Source organism: Miscanthus floridulus, chromosome 18 (assembly GCF_019320115.1).
Source record: "Miscanthus floridulus cultivar M001 chromosome 18, ASM1932011v1, whole genome shotgun sequence".
NCBI classification, from domain to species: domain Eukaryota; kingdom Viridiplantae; phylum Streptophyta; class Magnoliopsida; order Poales; family Poaceae; genus Miscanthus; species Miscanthus floridulus.
Window position 1 is genome coordinate 35,764,266 of NC_089597.1, and position 25,974 is coordinate 35,790,239.

Consider the following 25,974-nt stretch of genomic DNA (forward strand, 5'->3'; position numbering starts at 1 on the left):
TGCATGCCGATCTATGTTGCCCCTTCAGCTGTAGGCAAGATTGCAAATGCTGCAACAGTGACAGTGAGCTCAACATGTTTTTTGAGGAATAAGGAGGAGGGGTTAAAAAAAAACTACTGGTTATCCCTTTTAGAACATGGCAATCTGAGTTGGAGTCTCATGCTCAAAGGTATTTCTATATTCGGTTAATTATTCTTTCAGGCATATAGGAGATGCGTTCGTCGGTAACTGACCGTGTCTATGGTGAATGCATGGTAAGTGGTGACTCCAACGTTAGGATATGTACATTTATTATTATAGAAGTACATGTACACATGTATATGTGTGAGCGTTTATGTCTATATTGTATTTTAAAAAATTACGCTGCAACACTCAAGCTTTTTTAAAAAGATAATGGAAGAACATCAGGTTTCATCCCCACAAGTGAAGAATCAGATTAAAGTTATTATTATAGAACACAAATGCTTGAAGCAAAAACAATCAATGCCAAATAAACTTAGTTTGTAATCTTAAAGACATAAGGCCAATACCATAGCCGTAAATTCCAATGTGCGACAAGCAAAGCCGATATGCTCTTTCTTGTCATCACAACATTGCAAATTTGCAATCGACACAACGTTGCAATTCATGAGTCCAATGACGGAGCCATGCAACACTCAAGCTGCACGTTAACAACGGTTGCAATGAGATTAATCTTCAGATTCTTGACGTGTAACTGACACCATTTCAATTGTACGTATACATGCTCTATAAAAGGCAGCACATGCAAGTGCACCATTTCAAGACCGGGCAAACAGACAACAACGACGCCCAAATGGCAAAAAATGACGAAAACAAAAAAACAAAAACAAAAAGTGGCGTGTGTATATTTCGATATGAGAGGACACGACACGCCTACACCTCCGTCCTTTAATCTTCTACATCCGGATCAGTAAGTTTGATCCCCCATGAGATGTCTTCGCAAGCACGGACATGGGGCAGCAGCACCCCGGTGTTGATGATCGTGTTGATCTCTTTCCTGGTGCACTCGAAGGAGGGCGCCCCGTGAGAGCACGGCTCCATGGACATGGCCCTGGTGCATGGCGGGTCGGGCGCCGTCTGGTTCTCCGGCATGAACATGAGGTACGGCCTGAGCCCGCCCAGCGCGTAGCCGACGTACCCGAACGTCGACCATGCACTGGTGACGATCTTGTCGGTGAGGCTGAGCAGGTAGATCTCTGCCGCCGCCTTCATGTCGTGCTTGTTGTGGTACCACTGCTGGTGCTCCTCGTGGCTGGGCTGGAACAGGCTCACCACCTCGCCGTCGACGGTCGCCGACTTCCAGTACATCTCCCGGATGTTGTCGTGGTACCACGCGCTCAGCCCGGTCACCAGAACGGCCTTCTTGGACCCCCGCGCGCCGGCGGCGGCCGGCGGGAGCTGCGGCGCGGCTCCTTCCGTGGTCACCACCCCCGGCAGCAGATGCTCCCGCGACGTGCACGCGAGGATCTGGTCCAGGACGTGCTGCGCCGGCTTGTCGGCGCCGGCGAATAGCACCCGGATCTGGATGCCCAGCCGCTCGTCCGCGTCCCTCAGGTACGAGTTGTAGTACCTGGTGACCATGCCCCATACGTCGTTGGTCGGGTGCAGAAGGTACCGCGACAGGAGGTAGAACACCGAGTCCTTCAGCGGGAACAGCCGGTCCAGCTCCTCCTGGTACGCCGGGTTGAAGAAGAGCCCCGGCGCCATGTACTGGTCCGTCCGGATGATCGCCCACTGCATCCGGCGGAGGAACGACTCGCGGTGGTTGTCGCAGTACACGAGCCGGTTCGCCGGCGACGCGGCGTGGTCCAGGTGCAGGTACACGAACCGCATCCCGGACACGGACCCGCTCCGGTTCACCACCACGTTCCCGTAGCTCTCCGGCGCCGCCTCGTCCAGCTGCCGGAACTGCTTCTCGAGCGGGAAGTCGAGCGGCAGCGCCCACGTCGTCCCCGGGAACGGCTCGCAGAAGAGGTCCGGCAGGGTGTTGCCGTAGCCGGGGTCCACGAGGAGCACGCGGTTGGTGAGCAGGGCGTAGAGGAACACCGAGGTGATCGCCAGCATCCGGTTGCCGAGGCCCCTGTAGGAGATGAGCACGAGGTAGCTGCAGCCGTCGACGTCGTCGACGGCGCCGGTTTGCCCGGACCTGAGCCTCTCTGACGCTCTCAAGTATGGCTCCGTGCCCGGGCCGCACCGCCGCTGCAGCGCCTCCTGCTCCCGCAGCCGCTTGATGAGGTACGGGGACGGCTGCCGGGTCATGTTCTTGCGGTAGTAAACGGACTGGTACCGGCTGGCGCAGGTCTGTTCGTCGAATCCTGGAAGCAGCAGGCCACCAAGAAGTGCGTCTTTCTTGGATTCTGCCAGTAGCAAACCAGAGCTAATTAAGCTGTGATCAATTCCAAACCCAAAATATCTTTATTTCCCTAGAAGTGTGTATATGACTGCATCACTTTCTAACCAAGCACACTTGTATTGCCTTTGTTGCATAATAAGAAGAAAAAAAAAACTTCCGCTGGTTTGTACACCAAAAATACCCTTGATTTAAAATATGAACATACTACTGATCATGGTGGTATATACTCATACACACACACACACACACACACACACACACACACACACACACACCTCACACAAAATTATCATCGCAGTTTTCTCCTGAGTCAAAATATTTTAAGTTTGATCAAATTTGTAGATCAGGTTGTCAATATTTTTACGACAGAATAGATACATTATGAAAATATAATTTTAATAAATTTGATAATACTTAGTTGGTAATTATCATCGTGTAATATAATTAGTAAGCTATATAATAGTACTCGTAAGCTTAAATACTATATAAAAAAAAACTTTTGCTTCATTGGATCTGTATCTAATGGATAAAATTCTCCTTGCCTAAGACAAAAAAAAAACTAGCGGCAACCGCCAACACTCAACACTGATGGCTATATGCGCAACGAACCTTGAACCTATATAATTCTTGTCAACCAATGCAAAACCTTAATTGCACGCAAGACTAGAGTCACAATGCAATGCAAGTTAAAATAGTAAAAAAAAAAAGTTAAAATAGAGAGAGAATTTCAGATCCTGGGCCCAGAAAATACTCAAAAGGCCCTGCTTGTGTTTTTTTCGTGGTAGTGGTAGTACCGTAATTTTGAATCGGAAGCTGCATGATACTACTGGACCCATGTGATATGTACGATAATGGTAAATTTTGAATCGGAAGCCGCACGCTAATTTCAAGCTTGTGCGTGCAAACAGCGGTGAGAATGAGATGGAGCGCCTGAGCGGAGTTGTGTTATTACCTGTTTGCCGTTGCGCGCCTACGCTGGCGACGGTGGGCCTGATCCACACCACCGGCGCGCCGAGGAGGCCGCTGAGGAGGAAAAGAAGCGGCGGCGTGGTCATGATCAGGACCACCACGGTGGCACTCACCACGGAGCTCCATCGCCTGACGCCGCTGGCGGGTGCCTGCTGCTTGGCGTCCTTCTTCCCCGTCAACGGCGAGACCTCCTCGATCTCCAGCCAGCTGCTGATGGGCTCGTCGCCTCGCTCTGTTCTGCCGCAGCTGTCCATCTTGTCTTGCATTGGCTTGGCTAGTGTGGGCTCACTTCTAAGTTCTAACTAGCTAGCCTAGCTGCTGCTTCACTTGTGTATTGGCTAGCTGGCTACTAGCCAATGGTGATAGGATGGCGTGGAATGGCCGGCCCGTCGGCTCAGATGAATTAGAGGCTGTTCCTCGAATAACTGCTAAAATTTCTGTTAGATCGAATGTTTGAATATATACATGAAGTATTAAATATAGATTAATTATAAAATAATTGCATAACTTACGACTAATTTGCGAGACGAATCTCTTAATCCTAATTAGTCTATGATTTGACAACGTGGTGCCACAGTAAACATATGCTAATGACAGGTTAATTAGACTTAAAAAATTGGTCTCGGAAATTAGCCTCCATCTATATAATTGGTTTTATAATTAATCTATATTTAATGCTCTTTATTAGTATCTAAATATTTGATGTGACATGAATTTTAGAAGCGACCCCTTAATCTACTGCTACGGATCGGATCGCTATGCATGGGTTTTCGTATTAGGATCCGGACTCGACACTCGAGAGTCGAGAGTGCTGCTACACTTGACCTAGCTAGCTAACCACTGTTAGCTGGTAAACGTGCATGAGATCCTAATGTAGCGGTGTAGGCACGTAATTGGCTTGGCTCGCCCGATCGCTCGCCGACTTCGTTGAAGCCACCCGGCCAATTTGTTAAATGTACAGAAATGCTCATGTACAGTTCTTTATTACAGTTAAAACGGTAGACGACCTTCGTTAGGAAAGATTAGAAGAAGCACTGGCTAGAAGCGCTGCACGTACCCGAGCAAGACGGTGCACGGTAAACTGAAAGACAGTGCGCGCGCGCGCGTGGCGTCGTCGCGTCCCTCGAGTGCTGACCTCATGTAGAAAATGCATATATACCTCGTGCCCTTCCTCGCCGTGTCCCGTGTGCGATCTGCAAAGACCATTTCCGCCTCGTACATCTGCACTGCGCGCACCCGGGGCCGGGAGGGGAGGGCGCCATCGCCGCCATGTGCCTAGTTAACCATGCACCATTGGCAGTGCAGCCAGTGCTCCTGCTGATCTCTGTTCAAAAACAAAAACATGCACCAACCGGCGACCGAGATACTATAAATATGCATTACTAGTCAATGGATCTGCAGTGGCAGGCTCAGTTGGCTCATCAGTCAGATGGCACAATTACTCACTCTACGACAAGTCGTACTTGACATTTTTATAGGCCTGAACATTTGCAATTTTCATTGCTCACTCAAAACTTGTTTAGTTCCAACCTAAAATCCCAAAAAGTGCTATAGTACATATTACATCGAATGTTTACGGTCCGTGTATGGAGTATTAAATGTAGACGAAAAAAAACTAATTGCACAGTTTGGTGGGAAATTGCGAGACGAACGTTTTGAGCCTAATTAGTCCATGTTTGAACACTAATTGCCAAATAAAAACGAAAGTGCTACAGTAGCCCCAAATTCTAACTTCCTGGAACTAAACGCGCGCTCAGTCACTCTACTGTTTGTTGAGGCAAAAAAGAGAGACTTTGGCATTTCACCCATCATCAAAAACCCGTTTCGCACTTTTACCATTTCGCAAAGTGGTTTCGCTCGATTGCCATTATGAGACTAGTGTAACCCGCTGAAATACATTTTGGGTGTATTTAATTCGTGGAAAAAAAAGGAGACACATCCTTCCACTTCTACCTCTGTCTGATGTTTTCTTCATCAAAACGGATCGAACAACAAAACGGATCGGCCCTCTCTCCCACTACTCTCTCTCCTCCATCCCCGCTCCCCAACGGCATCAGCCGGCACAGGCCTACCACCACGCCGCTCACCTCCTGTGCCGGCGCTGGCCTTCCCCCACGTCACCCCTCCCCTGCCGGCACAAGCCTGCCCCCACGCCGCCCCTCCCTTGCCGGCATAGGCCCGCCCCCACGCCTTCTCGTCCCCTGCTGGTGCAGGCTCGCCCCCACGCCTCCCCCTCCACTAAAGGCGCCAGCTTAGGCCGCATGCTATAGCCCCTCCTAGCCAGCACCGCTCCACTTCGGCGCCGTCCAAATGGATGGGAGCAGCAGTTCGACGGGTGCCATCCAGAGGGCTGGAAGTAGAGTCTTTCTCCCTCTTGTCCATTGCGACAAATGCAAATGCCGCATTGTCAAGGCATTGATGGCAAAGACTGAGAAGAACTATGGGCGCATGTTCTACATCTGTCCAACTCGAATGGTTCTATGATTTATTTCATTTTGTTTGTAATTCATGTGTTGTATTGTTCAGACAATTGAATTTTCTTTGCATTGGTGACAGATGCATAGTGGTGGATGTGACTTTTGGAAGTGGCTGGAGGACTATGAGCAATGGCTGGTTGATAACAAGCATGTGCCACCCTCTTATCAGCCTATTTTCCAGAGCACTAAGATGCCACAACCAGAAGAACAGTCCAAGGGAGACGGTCGACAACCAGAGCAGTTCAAGGACCTGATAGGAATAGCTAGAGAGATTATGTTCTTGCTGAAATGTTTGATATTAGTTTGTGCACTTCTACTAGTGACCAATTTGTATGGAATTGTTAAGAGTGGGTGATGAGTGTGCTTTCTGTACTTGTAGCACTTGTGTGCTAAAATAAATGAATGGAAGTACTCATTAGTGACTTGTATCATATACTGTGTCATGCGTGCTGTGTCTTTTGTGACTAATTTTCTAGAGAATTTTGATAGAGTTTGACTGAATTTTGACAGAATTTCAACACATTTCAACACTCAAGGAGTCAACACATATGAGAATGACATACATAAGATCTCCATACATGGTAGAAGTTCAAATATAAGGTCCATGACTGCTCAAATAATAGAAAGCATAAAAGTTCAAACACAAGGTTGACACATGAGTCATACTGACATAAATAAAAATACACATGACTGCACACATTAGTCACAATTTTCAGGTGGTCTTCTTTTTCCTTGACATCAACTTCTTTGTAATTGTCTTCTTCGTTGTTTTTCCCTAGGTCTTGCTGGGAGTACTTGTGTCTTCTCCCATCAGACTGTGCATTGGCTGAGCACTTGTGCCTTCTCCCATCAGATTGTGCATTGGCTGAGCACTTGTTTCTTCCTCCATCAGAAGCGAAAGTTGTCTGACATTTGAAAAAAAGTTTATAATTAATGAAAAAGAATATTGGACATATGAATGAATAACAAAATATTGGACACTTGTACCTTCGTGTCAACCTATTAGGACTATCCTGCAGCACCGTTTTTCTTGTTTTGGTGGGACTTGTGGCTGGTGGGATTTGGCCACATTCATTGTCAGGCTCCCTAGAAACATGTTTTTTTGCCCTCTTTGTAGGGACCTTAGCATTTTGGCCATACTTAGTAGTATTCGGCCTAACCTTCCTTTTTGGTGGTTTCTTAGTCCCATTAAGTCTGCACTTGTAACTAGTTTCTCCATGTCCCAATTCTCCATATCTCTTGCATTTCCTTTTTCCTCTAATCTGTTGCCTCTTACCTTTAGCAGCCTCAGCGGCCTCCAATTCAGCATCTTTGTCAGCTTCATTTGCAGCCTCTTTGGCAACCTTCTTGGTTTTGCCACCACCGTCTCCTTCCAAACAACCTTTAATTCTTAGTTTCTTATACCTTCCAACACCTTTTTTATCTAGTGGTGTCCCAACAGGAAAAGAAATATCAACTTTTGGCCACTGTGTCTTATCTAGAAGTGGTTCTATCAGCCTCTTATATGCATTTTTGAACCTCTGCATAGAGTAATAGTCATGAACGAAGTCCTCCAACTTTACATCAGCACTTTGTTGGGCTATTATCAAGACCAAAGCATGCCGACAAGGCTTTCCAGTATGCTGTCGTTCAAGACAGGTACATTCATGCAAGTATGACTTGACAACATGTCTATTATGTGTGCTGGTAGTGTCATGTACTTCTGCAGCAAAACAACCTGCCTTCACAATGGTCAGGTTTCCTAATCCCCTCGTCCTTGCTTTCAGTATAGTTAGGATAGCAGGTAGGATGTTACCCTCAAGTTTCTCTGAAATCAACCTTCTCTGGTTCCATAATACCATTATCATCTCTCTAATTTTGTCAGCAAGCTTAGCTACAGGAAGATCCTTCCAATCTCTAATCTAGTTATTAAAAGACTCTGCAAGATTGTTGGTAACATAGTCGCACTTAATTTCTTGATTGAAAGCACTTCTCATCCACAACAATTTGTGGTGGTTATGAAGCCATTCCAATACTTCAGGGCAAGCTGTCACAATTTCATGGAAGAAATATTGAAAAACTTCAGGCCTATATGTCCTTGCTGCAGGATACATTTTTGAAAAAATATCTCCACCAAATCTTTTTATGAAATTCTGCACTAGATGCCTAAAGCATTCTCTATGCTCAGCATTAGGGAAGACATCTTTAACAACTTTCTCTAAACCTTTGCATGCATTAGTGCAAATAGTAAGTTGTGGTAGGTTTCCTATTGCTTTGTGCAGCTGAGTCATGAACCATGTCCAGTTATCTATTGTTTCCCCATCTATGAAACCAAAAGCAAGAGGGTACATCCAATTATGACCATCTATTGCAACAGCTGCAGCCAAATATCCATTCCACCTACCATTAAGTGCAGTTGAGTCTACGCTCAGATAAGGCCTACAACCCTCTAAAAAACCATCAATGCAAGGACTTAATGCACACAAAAATCTGTGGAAGTAAACTATGCCATCTACCTCCTTTATGATGTAGACTAGGCCCGATCTTCCGAAAGGTAAGATAGCGTCGATTGGTGGAGACTCGACGTTCATAATCTAGGCTTCGAACCAAGATTGATTTGGATCCCCGCAACCGTTACACCACTGCTCCGTTGGTTATCAACCACGCGAACGCGATTGACCTCGCCGAGAAGGCTTTCCTGCAAGCGAATCGAGAACACAAGCAAGAACGGGATGAACGTAATCTGAAATTACAAATAAATATGAGGCTTATGATAACGAGAAGGAGTTCAAGTCTTTATTCGAAAGGACTAATCGCCACAGGTGAACAAGATCAAGAACTGGGGCCCTGGTTCACAGCAAACAGCCTTGGCGGCACAGTTGCAGCAAAATGATGTCTGTTTTACGAGAAAATCAAGAACTAAACAAAACCCAAACCCTAAGGAGAGCGACGACTACTATTTATAGAGTCTTGGGTATCACCCCCTGGATGCGCCCCCTAATGGGCCCAAACACGATACACGATACACGGTCCAATGGACCAAAAGACGGTGTCGCAGTACCCTGGTAGATTCTGGATGCTGACTTGTTTCGACGATTCCTGTTGATTTCGAAGGTCTTTTGATGTGAAACCACTTGGATTGGCTTCCTTATCAAATTATCTTTCCAACCATATGTGGATCGTCAAAAATAGAGTCCAGATGCGTCCTGAGTGACTAGTTTAAGGCAGACTGGTCCTAGAACCCGAGATAGGCTCCAACTTCAGTTGGACTGGGCTTCCACCATAAAAAAGATGAATCGGACGCCCATGCTGGACCTCCTCCTCTCCTTGGCTTGTATGCGACGAAGTAGTGATGTCCTCATCACTTTAAGTCAATTTCAATCACACTACCTGGTGACCGCTTCAATACCTCTGCCCTCTAGCTGAACAACATTTGGAAGCTCTCCTCCTAGCTGCCAAATATTTCCCTCAAGGCAATATTCCTTACCCTCGCCACTGTGTCATAGTGAATTTCACACTTGTGTTTCTCTTGTATCTTCTTCTACAATTCTTTAGGGCCCATGTTGGGAATCTTCTGAAGGTGGCAAATAGCCATTGATGCTACCCAACAACTTGTTGGAGTGGTGGTCTTCCTCCTTGCACTAGAAGTGCATGTATGCCGAGAAATCAAAATGTGACCTGCAAAATACCAATGAGTTAGATATTGACCAGCAACAAAAAAATGGAGAAAAATGATAGCCGCTAGTTAAACACCTTAATGGTTGCCCCATCAGGTTGCCTCCTTCCAACAATATGCCACGGGCAACCTTCTGCATTGCAATCCTCAATGTACCATTGTGTCTTAGATTTCACTATGTGCAGCTCGAACTCCTCATTTATTACAAACTACCTCATAGCCAATCTGAATTCTTTCATGTTAGGGTACACAGTGCCAATGTCCATACAAAGGTTGTTTGGGTCATAGACTAAGATTCTCTCCCCTAGCACATGATCGTCAACAGGAATGGCAGCCCCAGCTATGTCAATCTCCTCCTCAATAGTGGCATTCCTATTTTCAAGCCCGTTTTCCATCTCTGTAGAAGCCTGTTGCTCTTGAGATCGATGTTCATCATCCTTGGTTCTCAAACCCAATAGATAAAATAATTGATCCTCATCAATTATTTCTTGCCTGCCCTCACCCTCTTCATCATTTGTGTCAACAATCTACAGGTTGTCCCATTCAACACCTCCATAATATTCTATAGCCAATGCATTGCCACTAACATCACCACATCCATGGTCTATAGACTTTGCATTGTCACCAACATCACAACTGTCTGCTATAGTATCTATTCTAAGCTCATGCTCCACATCGAGCCTGGATAAAGCGAATGCAAGAAATATAGTTAAAATTCTATTCGAACAACTCTATCAGCATTTCGAACTATGTTCAAGGACTACAAATACGAGAGAGAGAGAGAGAGAGTGCATACCGAGGAATTAGATCACTCCAACTACAATCTATGGGGGCGGCGCCAGCTTAGGGGACGTGTTGGCTAGGGATGCGCCAGCCTAGCGTGGCAACCTAGGCACCGGCCTGGCCCACGGCCTAAGGCGAAGCTGAGGTGGGAGGCGGCACCTGGCCTAGGGCGGCAGCGGCACTTGGATGGCCTAGGGCGGCGACGGCACTTGGATGGCCGGGTGGAGGCAGGAGGCGGCACCTGGATGGTCGGGCAGAGGCGGGACATGGCACCTGGTGCATCGATCTATTTTGATCATGAACGGGGAACGGTGACTATCGTATAAGGAGAAAGCAGGCAAGGGTAGAAGTGGAAGGATGTGTCTTCTTTTTTTCCACAAATTAAAACTACCCAAAATGTATTTAATGGCAAACGAGCAAAACCACTTTGCGGGATGCTAAAAGTGTGAAACTAGTTTTTGATGATGGGTGAAATGCCAAAGTCTCCAAAAAAGAAGGAACAAACGTGAGGCACCGCTTCTTCCTACGCGTTCTACAGTCGAAGCTCAAGCCTTTCGGGCCAAGCTAGTTTTCTCGACTCCATGTCTATAGCGCTCCATGTTTTATCGGTCAGAAGTGCTCCACCGCATGAGGGCATTTGGTGTGGCTCTGTCTGCTCCACGCGTGCCACACCAAACATGGAGCCATATAGGAGAAGCTGGCGTGGGAGCCACACCAAATGGACCATAATGTTAGGTTTAGTCCCACGTCGATAATTGATGGTGGGGGCATATGACATATAAGGCGGGGACAGTTCTCACTATTAGACTATTTTTTGGGTTGAGTTAAACCCAAGTCTTGATATAGTTATGGGCTCTGCGGGACCTTGGCTCGAGGGGCGCCGGCTCGTGGGTATAATGAGCTAGACGGTATTCCACTGTGCACTCTAACAAGTGGTATCTATGTCCAAATCTAAAAAAATCTCAGGGGTCACATGGTGACGGGGATCCCGTTAACGTCTCGAAGGTCACACGGGTTGTGTGTGACATGGAGCGTTGGACTCAGGGCCTGGATAACGTCTTTCAGAGATCACACGGGGTTGTGTGATGTGAATAGTTGGGTCTGATGTGTGATGGGCGAGATTGTTAGGTTTAGTCTCACATCGATAATTGTCCGATGTGTGACGGGGGGAGATTGTTAGGTTTAGTCTCACATCGATAATTGACATGGGGGAGCACGACACATAAGGCGGAGGCAGTTAGGCTTAAGGTCTTGATATGTTGTGGCCTCCAATGGACCTGGGCCCGAGGGGTGCTAGCTCGTGGGTATAGCGAGCTAGGCAGTATTCCGCTGCGCACTCTAACACCTAAGACATCAATGGTGTTTGTTGGATTGTTTTTTTAAAGAACCGGGAGAGAAAGTCTGCCGGTTATATTAAAAGAAGAAATACTCAAATTGAGCAATACAACAACAATAACAAAAGATAATGAAGCTAAACTAACACATGTAAGTAACTAATTCAAACATACCTGCAATGCATGGCGGTTAACTGAGACCTCAAAACACGCCACAAAACCTTCCTGCAACATTGATCCACACAACCACAACAACAAGAGGACACTATACAGCTACAGCCAAACCACGCAAAGCATCGCATCCTTGCTCCGCTAGTCACCATGATGCACTACAATCACCAGATGACAATGCCATCATGTCCACATGCCATCATTTTCTCTTTGTGTCATAGTTATTGACGATGACCCACACCGAGCTAGCCACTTCAGTAGGCCCCTACAAGTCTTGTAGCCGTCACGCCATTGCGTCCACTTGCATCGCTTGTCGACGCTATCCCACACCAGACTAACCTATGCCACACAAGGCTAGCTGCCGCAATGTAGTGCAAGTTGTCAAGCTAACATGTGAGTAGCTTCATCTAGTCATCGCCAAGCCTACCTCACCCTCCAAGATCAAGGTACCTACAACCACTACTACTATAACCATTTCAGAGGCGACCATTTTAGATTTTTAGAGGCAGGCATCGCATCCGTCTCTAGCAAATGGTCACTGTTAATCGGCCATTTCCAAAGGTGAGCGCATTGTCCACCTCTTTAATTAATATATTAATGAGGCCAGCGTCTTAAGGTGTCCGCCTCCGTTAATGGAGCATTAGTGGAGGCGGGCATTTCCCCCTTGGGTCCCCCTCCATTAATAGAGGCAGTGCCCCATTTGTGCCCGCCTCTTTTAATCTAGGGGCCCGTCTCCTAAAAATGTTTTTTGTGGTAGTGGCTACCACAGTGAAGAAACTAGAAGAGTCACTAGATCATCCCGTTGTCATTAGAGAGTCTCATTGCATGGCAACGCCATCGCTATGTGGGACTACCCGTCTCCACACCTTGCAGAGCACATCACCAAAGCACATTTGCTGGTCACCCTCCTCCTGCACCGGTCTCCTTGCCAACTTCGCGGTCACAACTTCCGTATCGTCTCCCTTCAACTGCCAGACAGAAGCATTGTTTTCCATCACTATGCCCACTCGCTCTTTTGGCCCCCTTCTGCCACCCAGGACCCCCACACCTCTGATCCTTGATCGGGTCTCCACCATCTTGCGCTGAATACCCTTGGCACCAGCATGGAAAACACCAGTCGCCATGCATCGCCTTGCACCTCACCACACATGGCCGCACCAATGGCAACACCGGCCATGTAATCACAACTCTATGTCCCACCACACTACACCCCTTCTCTGCTGTGCCGCCGCTCTTTCGCGCCGTAGCTATGCTACGCATGTGTAGTCGGCCTCTACATTGTAGCTATATTATGCACAAACGAGTCCATGCACCGTCCATGAACGAACACCGCACTGATGTTGCACTGCACATGCACACCCTCCCGCGCCTTCCTTGAAACTGCCTTTGTATCACTGCTACACGTACCACACCTGCTCAACCTCCGTGCCAAAGCGCCCTCCACACCTCCACATAGCCGCTGACGGTCCTCACTTGGCTGTCTCAGTCCCGGACGATTCATGTGTAGTCATCATCATCGTGCGAGCCTTGGCTACCACTGCCATCATAGATGCGCACCCAAGCCCGGGTTGTATCGCTTCCATTGCGGTGGTTGGCGCAAGTGCCCAAGGACGCTGATGTGCACTCGAGCTCATGCTATCACGGCGAAGGACACGACAGGATCTCCACTTCTCTGTCCCACCACACTACACCCCTTCTCTGTTGTGCCGCTGCTCTTTCGCACCGTAGCTATGCTACGCATGTGTAGTCGGCCTCTACATTGTAGCTATATTATGCACAAACGAGTCCACGCCCGCACCTTCCTTGAAATTGCCTTTGTATCACTGCTGCACGTACCACACCCGCTCAACCTCCATGCCAAAGCGCCCTCCACATCTCCACATAGCCGCTGACGGTCCTCACTTGGCTATCTCAGTCCCGGACGATTCATGTGTAGTCACCATCGTCGTGCGAGCCTTGGCTACCACTGCCATCGTAGATGCGCACCCAAGCCCGGGTTGTATCGCTTCCATTGCGGTGGTTGGCGCAAGTGCCCAAGGACGCTGCCGTGCACTCGAGCTCATGCTATCACGGCGAAGGACACGACGGGATCTCCACTGTGGTAGCCAATCTATTCCGTGTTGTATGCCCTTGCTTGGTGTCCTCATGGCCACTGCCTCCACCACCATGTTGAAAGCTCTAGTTTGGTTTTGGTTAATTGATGAAACCCTAAGTGCTAACCTAGTTTATCAAGATGATTATGAGATAGGTAGCACTACTCCAAGTGATGAAGCAATGGTGAAGATCATGACAATGGTGACGGCATGGTGATGGTCAAATGCTCAAACTTGGAAAAGAAGAAAGATAAAAACAAAAGGCTCAAGGCAAAGGTATAAAATGTAGGAGCCATTTTGTTTTAGTGATCAAGACACTTAGTGAGTGTGATCACATTTAGGATAGATAGCCGTACTATTAAGAGGAGTGAAACTCGTTTCGGAATGCGGTCATCAAAGTGCCACTAGATGCTCTAACTCATTGCATATGCATTTAGGATTTAGTGTAGTGCTAACACCCTTGATAATATTTGTGAAAATATGCTAACACATGTGCACAAGGTGTTTGCAGAGTTGAGATGGATTCGGCGCTTTCGGGAAATTGAAATGTCTATTTTCTATTGCGCCGGATGTAAAATTCTTGGTGGTTGGCACATTTGAGCAAGGGTGAAGAAGTTAGAGTTGAAATGGAGTTGGTCGAAATGATGCTGGCGTCGGTCTACTGACCGGACGCTGGGTCACTCAGCAACCGGACGCTGAAAGGCTGCATCCGGTCGAGCTGGCAGAGAGGTCGCCAGTTTCGGTGTTGCACCGGACACTGGACCTGAGATGCACCGGACGCTGGTTTCTGCGTCCGGTCAAACTGACCGGTCTGCACAGTGGCTAAGGGTTGAGCACCGGACGCTGGCTACGTCCGGTCAAGGTGGACCGGACGCGTCCGGTCGGAAAAATATGCCTCAGGGAGCTTACTGGAAACGACCGGACGCTGGGGCTTCAGCGTCCGGTCAGTTTTGACCGGAGCGTCCGGTCAGCTTCGTAGCCGTTGAAATCTGACGAACAGCGTTTGAAGCTGGTGACGCGTGGCGTCCATCGGGCGACCGAACGCTGAGGGCCAGCGTCCGATCAGTATGACCGCAGCGTCCGGTCAGAGCGTGTTTTATCTACTGAAGGGGTACAACGGCTCTATTTGATGGGGGCTCTATTTATAGCCCCATGGCCGGCTCAAGGGACCTCTCTTGCACATTTTCATTGACATAACAACCTTGTGAGCTTAGCCAAAGCCCTCCCACTCATCTCCATCATTGATCCATCATCATTGTGAGATTGGGAGAGAATCCAAGTGCATTGCTTGAGTGATTGCATCTAGAGGCACTTGGTATTCGTGTTGCGCTGTGGATTTCGCTTGTTTCTCTTGGTGGTTGCCACCACCTAGACGGTTGGAGCAGCGATGGAGGATCGGCACGAGTTGGTGATTGTTCGTGGCCGTCTCCGGTGATTGTGAGGGGAGTTGTACCTTCCCCGGCGGAGCGCCGAAAGGTAACTCTAGTAAATTGCTCGTGTCATTGAGTTACCTCACTTGTGGGTCGGTTCTTGCGGTGTCCAATCGTGTGGACGAGGTTTGTGAAACACCTCTTAGCCGCCGAACCACCAAGTGTTGGTCGACACAACGGGGACGTAGCGTGTTGGCAAGCACGTGAACCTCGGGAGAAAATCAATTGTCTCTCTTCTTTGGCATTCTCGCGGTGATTGGCTATATATTCATCTTGTGATTGGTTCATCCTCTACACGTCGGTATAATCACTCTACTCACTCATTTACATTCTTGCAAACTAGTTGATACAAGCTCTTTAGTATAATTAGAATTGAGAGCTTGCTTTATTATTTACATTCTTCTAGTTGAGCTCTTTAGAGTAGCAAGGTTGAGAGCTCTTAGTGAGTAATTACATAGCAAGTTTGTGTGCCTAAGTATTCATTGCAACTAGAATTGTTGGATAGGTGGCTTGCAACCCTTGTAGAGCTAGAGCAAGTTTGCATTACGCTATTTGTCATACTAATCAAATTGCTCTAGTTGATTTGTAGATTTTTAAATAGACTATTCACCCCCCTCTAGCCATATTAGGACCTTTCACATGTGCACCGTAGCACGGAACACACACCACTTGCTCACCTTTTGCCACCGCTGCAGAGGGCAGAAACACCTGGTCCGACGCGGCAGCACACTGGATCCGCCTATTCCTTACATGAATCTAGGCCACTGTGCCGCCACCGCACATATCGGTTGTCAAAATCTCGAGCACCAGGGTGGGTGGATGGTGGCAACGGCGAAGCCATAGTGCATGTGTCGGGGTCATGCGACCCCGATAACTTTGTACGAATCAGTGGAACCCCGCATATTCCGGCCAACTACGACCCCATCAGATTGAGTTCATGAACCTATGCAACCCCGACAGCAATTTAGTCTAGATTCACCGCTGGATGGTGGGGTGGAGGAGGGAGAGCGAGCAGGAGCTCGGCAACCAATTAAAGGTCCCACCGTTGCCATCCTCACAGCCACACGGGTGTAGACCAGAGTTGAGAATTTCAGTCGAAAATTAGTGAAAATCGCCGAAAATCACTTCTCTCGGCCAGACCTGGTAAAAAGGCCATACCGGCCTTTCAATCTCGGCCTTTTTCGAAATTGTTTTTGGCCTATGCGGCACATTAGTCCATCCGAAACCATATAAATACCCAAATGAAACCATAGCTGGCTGCAATCTTATTTCTCTCTCCTCTGCTCAGGCACCGGCCACCGCATGCCCGCCTCGCTTCCTTGGTCCTCTGCTCTCGATTTGGTGTTGTGGTCTCTTCAGCGGCTGCCATCTGGCATTGGTCTTCGTATGCGTGGCCTTCTGATGGCAGTGTAGCACTGCAGTATCAGGCTAGTCTTCTGATGCGTGGAATCCAAATCAAGATGCTCGTGTACAGCACTACAGCTACAGCATACCGGAGCCGTGAAGGGTGATGAGTAATGCTTATGCTTGCTGGCCGGCGAATGGGTTCTCCATCAGACATTCCGGATTTGTTGTTTGATTCGTTGTACATGTACAAAATGACGCTATAGGAAGATACATGTTTTAGCTTTTTAGGAATTCTTTCTGGCAGTGGCACAAACTGAAATGCTTGGAACAAGTTACTGGAGTCCTTTTCAACATTCGGGGTCCTTCAAATATCTTATGTATTATTGAAAACTTGTGTTGAACTGTGGCTCGACCAAGAAAAATGTTAAATTTGTATTTTTTTTCTGTTATTGTGCCGAATTTTGTCCGATTTTCAGCGATTCTCACTCTTAAATTTCAGATAAGTTTTGGGGAGGCAGTTTGAATTGGTTTGACCCTTTTTTGTACCGAGAAATATAAATGGCCATGCAGCCCATGGCCCGTTGGCACGGCCCGAAGCACGGTATTTTGGCCCGACACAAGCACGGAACAGACTGGTGTTGCGCGGGCCCAGGCCGGCACGGCCCGATGTGTAGGGCTGTGCTTGGGCCGCACCTTAGGCACGTGGGCTGGCACGGCACAGAACGTAAAATCGTCTAGGCCCGATAAAGGCCCGCAAGTATATATAAAGTGCTTCTAACTGTTAACCCTAATTCCCAATTTCCCACCTCCAGCCGCCGCACCCATGACTTGTGTCGACCCTCGCGGACTCCCGCTCGCGACGCCCCATCCTCGTCCCTCGCGGCCGCCCCCTCTCTTCCCTCGCGTTGCGCCTCGCGACGGCCGCCCCTCCCCTTCCCGGAGGAATGCCGTCGCCGTCGAGAGCCTCGCCGCTCCTCGTCTCCTCGAGCCGTCGTGAGGTCTTCCCCGAGCTGACGCCGTCGCCGTTCGTCTTCCTACGTGCTGGTTCGTGTCGCCGCCTCCTCTTCCTCCTTCCTTGCCCCACCGTCGAGTCGGAGCGCCACAGACGTGGCCTCCTCCCTCGATGCCGGCGAGGCCAAGCTCTGGAAGCGGCGACTGTGAGGGCCTCGAGCCGGCCTGACACGCTGGATTGGCCGTGCTTGTTGGGTCGGCCCGGCCCAAAAAAAAGGCCCACGGTGTCGTGTCTGGGCCGAAGGCCAGGCCCGTGGCCCGGAGAGGCAAGACGTGTCGTGCCCGGCCCGACCCCCTACGGGCCGTGCCTGGCCCAGGCCCATGCCGTGCCGGCCCGTTGGCCATCTATACCGAGAAAACCCGAAAATCGGCGAAATTCACGAAAATCGTTTCTACCGCTGAGGTCCGGTATTTTTTCAGCGAACCATAGCCTGAACTATGGTCTAGACCAGCTAGGCTAGGAGCGACACGGGGTCTCTAAAGTTTTTTTTGTCAGTTCGACACATTTTTTAGTCTGGAACATATATATTTCGATTAGATAATGGCTTCAATACTCATCTTTCTAAGAATTTCACTGTTCTCAATACTATATGCAGCAGCCTACGACTGAAAATACAATGCTCAATCTATGTTTCCATGCGGTGGTGTCCTACAGTGCCGTTCTCACCCTTCATTTGGGTCAGTCACTCAGTCAACAAGCTTCAACCCCGTGGGCACGTCCTCGCAGTGCCGCACATGCGGCACGATCTCGCCGGAGTCATGTCGTCGCTTGCAGTCGTACGACGGCGCGATGTGAAAACACGGCTCGAGGGACATGTCCCTGCGGCACCAGCTGTGCCTGTGCCCCGATGTGCCGTTGGCCTGTTTGAGCAGGACCCACGGCCTCAGCCCGGCGAGTCCCTGTGCTACATAGCCGAACGTGGACTTGCCGGTGGTGACCAGCATGTCCGTCAGGCTTAGCAAGTAGATCTCCGCCCAGGCCTTGTACTCGTGCGACTTCACGCCGTAGTGCTGGTATTCCTCGTGGCTCGGCTGGTTCACGACCACCACCTCGCCGTTTGCCGTCGCGTTCTCCCAGTACATGCCCTTCATCTGCTCGTAGTACCAGGCCTTGAGAGAGGTGATCACAACGGCGCTTGACTTGGCACCAGGCGCGGTCGTCGCCGCCGCCGTCGCTGTCACTGTGACGGCTGGTTCTTCCGTTCCCATCAGTCTCGGAAGCAGCCCCTCCTCCTGCGTGCACTTGGTGATCCTCTCCAGGAACTCCGGAGACTCGGGCTCCCATGGAAAGACGCGGACCTGGATGCCGACTCGGCGCCGGGCCCACGCCAGGTTCGCGCGGTAGTAGCGCGTGATTAGGCCCCACACATGGTTCGTGGGATGGAACAGGTACCGGCCGAGGTGGTGGAACACGGCCTCGCGCTCCGGGAACAGCATGTCGAGCTCCTCCTGGAATGACTTCACGAGGAACAGCCCCGGCACGATGTAGCTGTCCGTCCTCACCACCAGCCACTGGAAGCTGGACAGCAGCCGCTGGTCGTCGTCGCAGAAGAACAGCTGGTCGTAGTCAGTGTGGTTGTAGTCGAGGTGAATGTACGCGAACGCCGGCATCTCCGCCGCCGCCAACGGGGAGCCGCCGTTGATCGCGTCCGTCCTGAGCACTCCGTGTTCTCGCATCCTGCCGTACCGCTCCGGCGTGTCGAAGCCGAAGTTCCAGAGCGGGAAGCTCCAGGGCAGCAGCCACGTCGTGTCGGGGAACGGCTCGCAGAACAGCTCGCCCATCTCGTTGCTGGGGTCGACAAGGAGCACGCGGTCGGTGAGGAGCGCGTACAGGAACGCAGACGCGGCGGCGAGGATCCGGTTCCCCAGCCCGCGGTAGGAGATGGACACCAGGTACCTGCACTCCGGGGACGACGCGGCGTTCTTGCCGGACTTGAGCTGCTCCACTGCGCTGGAGTAGGCGGCGGTGCCGGGGCCGCACCGCCTTTGCAGGGCTTCGTGCCGCCGCAGCTTGGAGACGAGGTACGAGGAAGGCTGCCTGCCGGGGTTCCGGCGATACATGGCCGATTGGTACCGGCTGTGGCACGACTCCTGGTCGAATCCTGCCACCAAGAGCCCGCCGTGAAGCCTGTCGTGCGTTGTCCTCGTGTACGGGAAGGAGAAATCGTCCGGACCTGCAGACCGTTGCATGCAAAAGTAACTGAGTATAAAAATCTCTGCTTTCCAAAATGCAGGGAAGTAAAAAATTATAGTAGTCTGTCGCGCTTAGAAGGCCGCGTGAACGAACGTGCGTTGAGGAAAAAGTTGGTTACCTTGCCGTAGGCCGGCCATGGCCGTCCTAACCCAGACCACCGGCGTGCCAGTGCTGCCGCCGAGGAGGATGACGAGCGTGGGCACGGTCATCACGAAGGCGGTGAGCAAAGCGCTAGCCCCCCAGTTCCATCGCTTGCCGTGGGCAGCGAGCACGCCGTTCATTGTGTTCACTGAGCTGGGGGAAGCTCTCCTCCTAATTCTTATTTCGTGCAGCGCCCTCGCAGTGTCCCGATTCTCTTGTAGTACTGCCTGCTGCGACGACTTCGTGATCTGGAGCTTGAGCTTCGGTCTCGCGGCTTGACAAGTTGTGCCGCCAATGGGCATGTGGGCACGATGCATTTAGTGCAGGTCAACTCTATTATAGTCTATTCGCGTTTGTGCTGCTGCCCATTTCAGTATGCGATTCCGCAGTAGAGATCTTGATGAATTGGTTTTATAATCCTCTGACATACAATGGGTTAATTTCTGTTTTGAGCCTAAAATATACCTGCAGACGGCAGCTACCATAGCAGTGCTATACGTTAGCACTTTATGTAATCGGCTGGGTTTACATCAATGCCAACTATACTTCGTGATTCCAATTCCATGTCCTTGGGATCAGGGTGTAGCAATGTAGGAGTAAACCAATTGACTGCTCCGTTCCATTTGCAGCGTAGTTAACTGCCCAAGAACAGAAGAAGAAATCGTGGGCCAATGTTTGCCGCTGGATGTTCTGGCATCTATCCGAAACTTACTCCATTTGATTACTTGGATCCCTTTTGTTTCCTTTGGAAGAACTCCAAGAACTTTGTCGTTTCTGGGGTGAAATTGGCTCTAACATACTACCAATGCCACCCCGGTACCAAAATATTTAGATAGACTGTGAATGAAGACAAAAGAAATGAAAAGATGGGGCAGAAGATCTAGAAACCTTGAAGTTAGCAGTTACCTTACGCCAAATAACTTTCCTGCTCTTTCAAACGATGAAATATTGATAGACCTGTTATAGTACGGGTGTTTCTATAATAAACAAGAATTTTCTCTCTGTTGTTGATTTGTTGAAAGAGGGAAGTAGCTAACTGAAACACAGAGAGCGTCAAATCAAATGAATAGGAAGCTGTAGCTATCGATCTCGATCCTTTGGGCTTAACCTAAATCTCCTTTGTTGCTGGATTGAGTACAAAAGAAGAGTCATCTAACGGCCGTGCTAATCGGCGAACATTCACTGAATTGGAAACCAGTGAACAATCTGACCAACCCCGTGACTTTTTCTATGCAAATATTTGTTTCTGCAACGTTCTATTTTTATAAACTTACAATTTTTATTTATAATAATAGTATGTTGCGGAAAAAGTTATCATCACATCATCTTATGGTAATCTTTTCAGTACATTTTTTTATTTAATTTTGTAGACAAATTTGTCATGACACAACTTTTCATCGTGACCCTTTATTTGTAAAAGAGAGTTTACATATTACTCATAATGTTACACTAATGAGCAACAAGTTGCTTTCTGGGGTTTGCTCAAAAAAAGTTGCTTTCTAGGGATCGTGCTTCATGGCTTGCTCTAAGTTGTAGTTAAAAGGCCTAGTTCATAGAGGTCCAAGGACCAAAATATGGCATCTATGAGGTCTATATGTAATTTGTAGGGACCTAAATGTAACCCAAAGCCCCACTATAGGAAAATATATAAATCGACACCTCCCTCCTCCTTATAAGAGGAGCAAGAGAGCATATGGATCATATCCCCTATAACAAACACTCATTTGGATGTAAGCTAAAAAGTAGATTGAGGGGTCGTTTGGATCCTAGAATTAAATTGTTCAGAATTTGATTGGATTCTAGCATTCTTGTTTGGATGTACATAGAATCTATTTTCAAGACTAAAGGGTCATTTGGATCCTAGAATTAAACTGTTGTCTTTCGTTCCTCTCTCCTTCCTCCTCTATAGAAACACAACTCTTTCCCTCTCTGTTGACACAGTAAACACCACCACACCTCTCTCCATACTACAAACACCTCTCTCTCCATACATAAGCATACCACTGCACATATCACAAAATAATACAACAAACATAATATAAATTAGCACAAGCAGAGATGTATAGGTACCAAAACATTCACTTAGGTGCATCACTTAACAACAATGTAACACAGAAGTATAGTTCATCACTTGAGAGAAAAGAGCTAACCTCAATGTATTCTTCCCAAAAATGGGTTGTCCTAATCAGCCGAACAAGGCAGATTCCATTGACATCTTACAAAATATTATTAATCTATAAGCATTGCGAAAGAAGAAAAAAAGGCAACCCACACCTAGAGAGTATGTCAGGTCCTAGAGTTCTCTGACAGAACTGAATATAAGCTGCAAAATGCGATAAAACTGAATAAAATAGAAAGAGGAGAGGTTGCATGCCCAAGAACACCAAAAAGATATAATGAGATCTCCAATTAAACGTAGCGATCTCACTAAAAATATAATTTCTGCTACTATATTTTTATTTATATGTCTTGGTAATTGGTATGTAATCCTAAGCCCTTTTTGGTTCTCAAAATAATTTGTGACTGAAAATTCATATGCCTAGCTATTAAATTCAAATGTTATATTATAATACATACCAAGACATGCATATGTATACAAATGCTAGCAGAACAAGCATGTCAGTCCATCAGTGAGCTATATTATACTACATTAGAGACCATGCATGCTTTCATATATATATTCTGAAAAAAAGACAGACAATAATGTCATGAACTTGACTCGAATCCATAGTGAATTATATTTTTGATAGGATACAATGAGCCATTTTCTACTATGTTAGCCTACTGGCTACATAAAAGTTTGGAGAATCTAACGCAGAAGCATGCATATTAAAACATTGCATTTCAGACGTAGGACTATCAAGCACGAGCAAAATGTATGGGAAAAAATTCAACATATAGACTTCTAGATCTATAGCCAGGAACAGACTGAACACTAGACTGATGGTGTCCCACCTCATAGGATGACCTCTGCCCTTCTCGTTGTCCAAAACCATATCGACGTGCAACACGAGTAGGCATTGCATCCACAAACCAAATCTCCACCAGATCAATCAAACGCCCTCCCATAAAAAAATATCTCCAAATCGGTGCATGGATGCTCCTATCCCCAACTCACCAAATGGATCCCTACAACTAGCGGGAATATCTGAGGAGCCCAATACTTGCTTGGTGGAGAACCGAGGCAGAAGGGCTAGTTGGTAGCAAGACAATGCGGATCTAGATAGAAGATATACCATGCGGAGCAGAGGCAGCAAAGAGATGGGATGGGAGGTGGAGGATGGGGACGATGGAGTCACGAGACTTGGAAACCCTAGCTGCCATGGTGTTGTCGAGGGAGGCCAGAGTAGAGAGGCGTCAGGACTGGTGAGGGAGCCGAGTCACGAGGAGGCGCTCAGAATCCTTTTCTGTCTGAGAGCCCGAGAATCTATCGTAGGTGTTCAATTCGACCAGCTTTCCTAATTCCAATTCAACCCATTTCCATAGATCCAAATGGAAAAAAAGAAAAGGACAAGCACGGTCATCGCTTGGCGTAAAGGATGTTGATTTGTACTGTACTAAGGGCCTTGGACTTCCAAACGGTTTTTATTTTGGGCTTCTATGAACCCTTGGATCTCGCTAAATACTCCTATGGTTTGGAGAGGACTTTTGGCTCATTTGTCATTACGCACTTGCTGGCTCACATACTCTATATGTTCCCATATCCTCTCTTTGCCTGTGGTAATTCCTCAATAGATGGCACCCACCATGCCTCATCTCAAATTAACAACATGAGAGGAAGAGAGGGAATAGGATCCTTCCATCCTCATTTCCTCGTCCTTCTCACATCTCTTCTGTTTCATAGAGGTGGAAGAGGGAAGTGAAAGCAGATGGAGAAAGGCGGTGATTGCTAGCAATAGTGATGCCAGAAGAGGAGTTTGGAAGCATCTAAACCCCTTATTGGGTTTAAGTGATTAATGACAATATAAGATTACTGTGACTAACGTGTGTTTTGCAGATGCAATTAAGTTAGGTCATGGTAATGGCAATTGATTGGGCAATCATGGTTGTCATGCCTCTACGATGGAAATCATTTCGGTTTTCAAAGGATGGACGACAAGGTTAAGGATGGACTAGTTCTTAGTATTATTTGGTGTTGAAGAGACATTTAGAGTAGTTTAGGACTTTGTTTTTCCTATAGCCGTACTATTAAGGGGGTATGGACGGGTAGCTTGACCTAGGTGAGTCTAGTGGGTTAGGTGTGGTGCACACTTGTCAAATCTAGCACTAGGTAGCTCCTAAAAAGCCCTTAGATCAATTGGAGCAAACTTCATTCACATATGATTGTAGGTTGGAAGTGAATGGAGGGTCAAATGCTCACCGAATATTGGTTCTAGTGTGACCGAACGCTGACACAGAGTTCGGTCAGTTCATTTGATCAAGGTAAAGTCGTCTGGACGCGACCGGATGCTGGGTGCCAGCGTCTGGTCGACTCCAGTAAGGGTCCAGAGAGGGAAAATCCTGATCAGACGTGTCCGGTCAGTGCTGACCGGACGTTGGTGAAAGGTCCTAGTGGCTAGAGGGGGGGGTGAATAGCCTAATAAAATTTCTACAACAACACTTAACAAAAGATTAGACAATTATGAGGCGAAGCAAGTGTTGCGCTAGCCTACTCAAAATGCAAGCCACCTACCACAATTCTAGTTTAGATAGTGTCGATTCACACAAGAGGTATGACACTACCCTATGTTAGTGTGCTCTCAAAGACTAACTAAAGAGCCACACCAACCAAGCAAGCAAGCTCTCACAACTAGTTACCCTAAAGAGCTTGTCAACTAGTTTGCGATAATTGTAAAGAGAGTGGTCAAGATAGTTATACCGCCGTGTAGAGGAGTGAACCAATCAATCACAAGGATGAATAACAATGAAGACCAATCACCTCGGAATCAATGATGAAGACAATGATTTTTACCGAGGTTCACTTGCTTGCCGGTAAGCTAGTCCTCGTTGTGGCGATTCACTCACTTGGAGGTTCACGCGCTAATTGGCTTCACACGCCAAACCCTCAATAGGGTGCCGCACAACCAACACAAGATGAGGACCACACAAGCCACGAGCAATTCACTAGAGTACCTTTTGGCGCTCCGCCGGGGAAAGGTCAAGAACCCCTCACAATCACCATGATCGGAGCCGGAGACAATCACCACCTCCGCTCGACGATCCTCGCTGCTCCAAGCCGTCTAGGTGGCGGCAACCACCAAGAGTAACAAGCGAAATCCACAGCGAATCATGATCACCAAGTGCCTCTAGATGCAATCACTCAAGCAATGCACTTGGATCACTCCCAATCTCACTATGATGATGAATCAATGATGGAGATGAGTGGGAGGACTTTGGCTTAGCTCACAAGGTTGCTATGTCAATAAAAATGGCCAAAGATATGAGCCACAGCCGGCCATAGGGCTTAAATAGAAGCCTCCACGAAATAGAGCCGTTGTACCCCTTCACTGGGTACACTGTGCTCTAACCGGATGCTCTGGTCCAACTGACCGGACCCTGGACTTAGCGTCCAGTCCACAGATGAACGCCATGCATCACCAGTTACAAATGTTGTTCGTCAGATTCCAACGGCTATGAAGTTGACCGGACACTCCGGTAAGACTGACCGGACGCTGGAGCCTCAGCGTCCGGTCGAGTACAGTAAGGGTTGAAACCTGGTTTTCCTCGACCGGACGCATCCGGTCCACCTCGACCGGACACAGCCCAGCGTCCGGTGGTAAACCCTAGCCTCTATACCGCCAGTCAACACGACCGGACGCAGGTAGTCAGCATCTGGTGCTTTTGGATCCGGCGTCCGGTCACTTGACCGACGCTGGCATCACCTCTGTTTTCACTTCTAACTTCTCCACCCTTGCTCCAATGTGCCAACCACCAAGTGTATCACCTTGTGCATATGTGTAGGCATATTTTCACAAATATTTTCAAGGGTGTTAGCACTCCACTAGATCCTAAATGC

General features: G+C 48.2%; 2 protein-coding genes across 2 annotated transcripts; both read right to left on the bottom strand.

The window, feature by feature from the left end:
- Window positions 1-784: 784 nt before the first annotated feature.
- Window positions 785-3,597, bottom strand: LOC136519681 (probable fucosyltransferase 8). The gene is made up of 2 exons (XM_066513060.1): window positions 3,327-3,597; window positions 785-2,378 (listed from the first exon to the last, which is right to left on the bottom strand). Exons 1-2 carry the CDS (start codon window positions 3,595-3,597, stop codon window positions 910-912), a joined length of 1,740 nt encoding a protein of 579 aa, XP_066369157.1. The 3' UTR covers window positions 785-909.
- A 14,734-nt stretch (window positions 3,598-18,331) lies between these two features.
- On the bottom strand, window positions 18,332-20,086 carry LOC136519549 (galactoside 2-alpha-L-fucosyltransferase-like). The gene is made up of 2 exons (XM_066512937.1): window positions 19,957-20,086; window positions 18,332-19,818 (listed from the first exon to the last, which is right to left on the bottom strand). Exons 1-2 carry the CDS (start codon window positions 20,045-20,047, stop codon window positions 18,332-18,334), a joined length of 1,578 nt encoding a protein of 525 aa, XP_066369034.1. The 5' UTR covers window positions 20,048-20,086.
- Window positions 20,087-25,974: the final 5,888 nt, after the last annotated feature.

Bases quoted from the DNA above. Each gene is read 5' to 3' on its own strand.
- LOC136519549 (XM_066512937.1), bottom strand. From the start codon at position 20,047: ATGACCGTGCCCACGCTCGTCATCCTCCTCGGCGGCAGCACTGGCACG. The intron at 19,819-19,956 runs GTAACCAACTTT...AACGGTCTGCAG, and splicing joins CATGGCCGGCCTACGGCAAG to GTCCGGACGATTTCTCCTTC.
- LOC136519681 (XM_066513060.1), bottom strand. From the start codon at position 3,597: ATGGACAGCTGCGGCAGAACAGAGCGAGGCGACGAGCCCATCAGCAGC. The intron at 2,379-3,326 runs GTAATAACACAA...TGCTACTGGCAG, and splicing joins AGGCGCGCAACGGCAAACAG to AATCCAAGAAAGACGCACTT.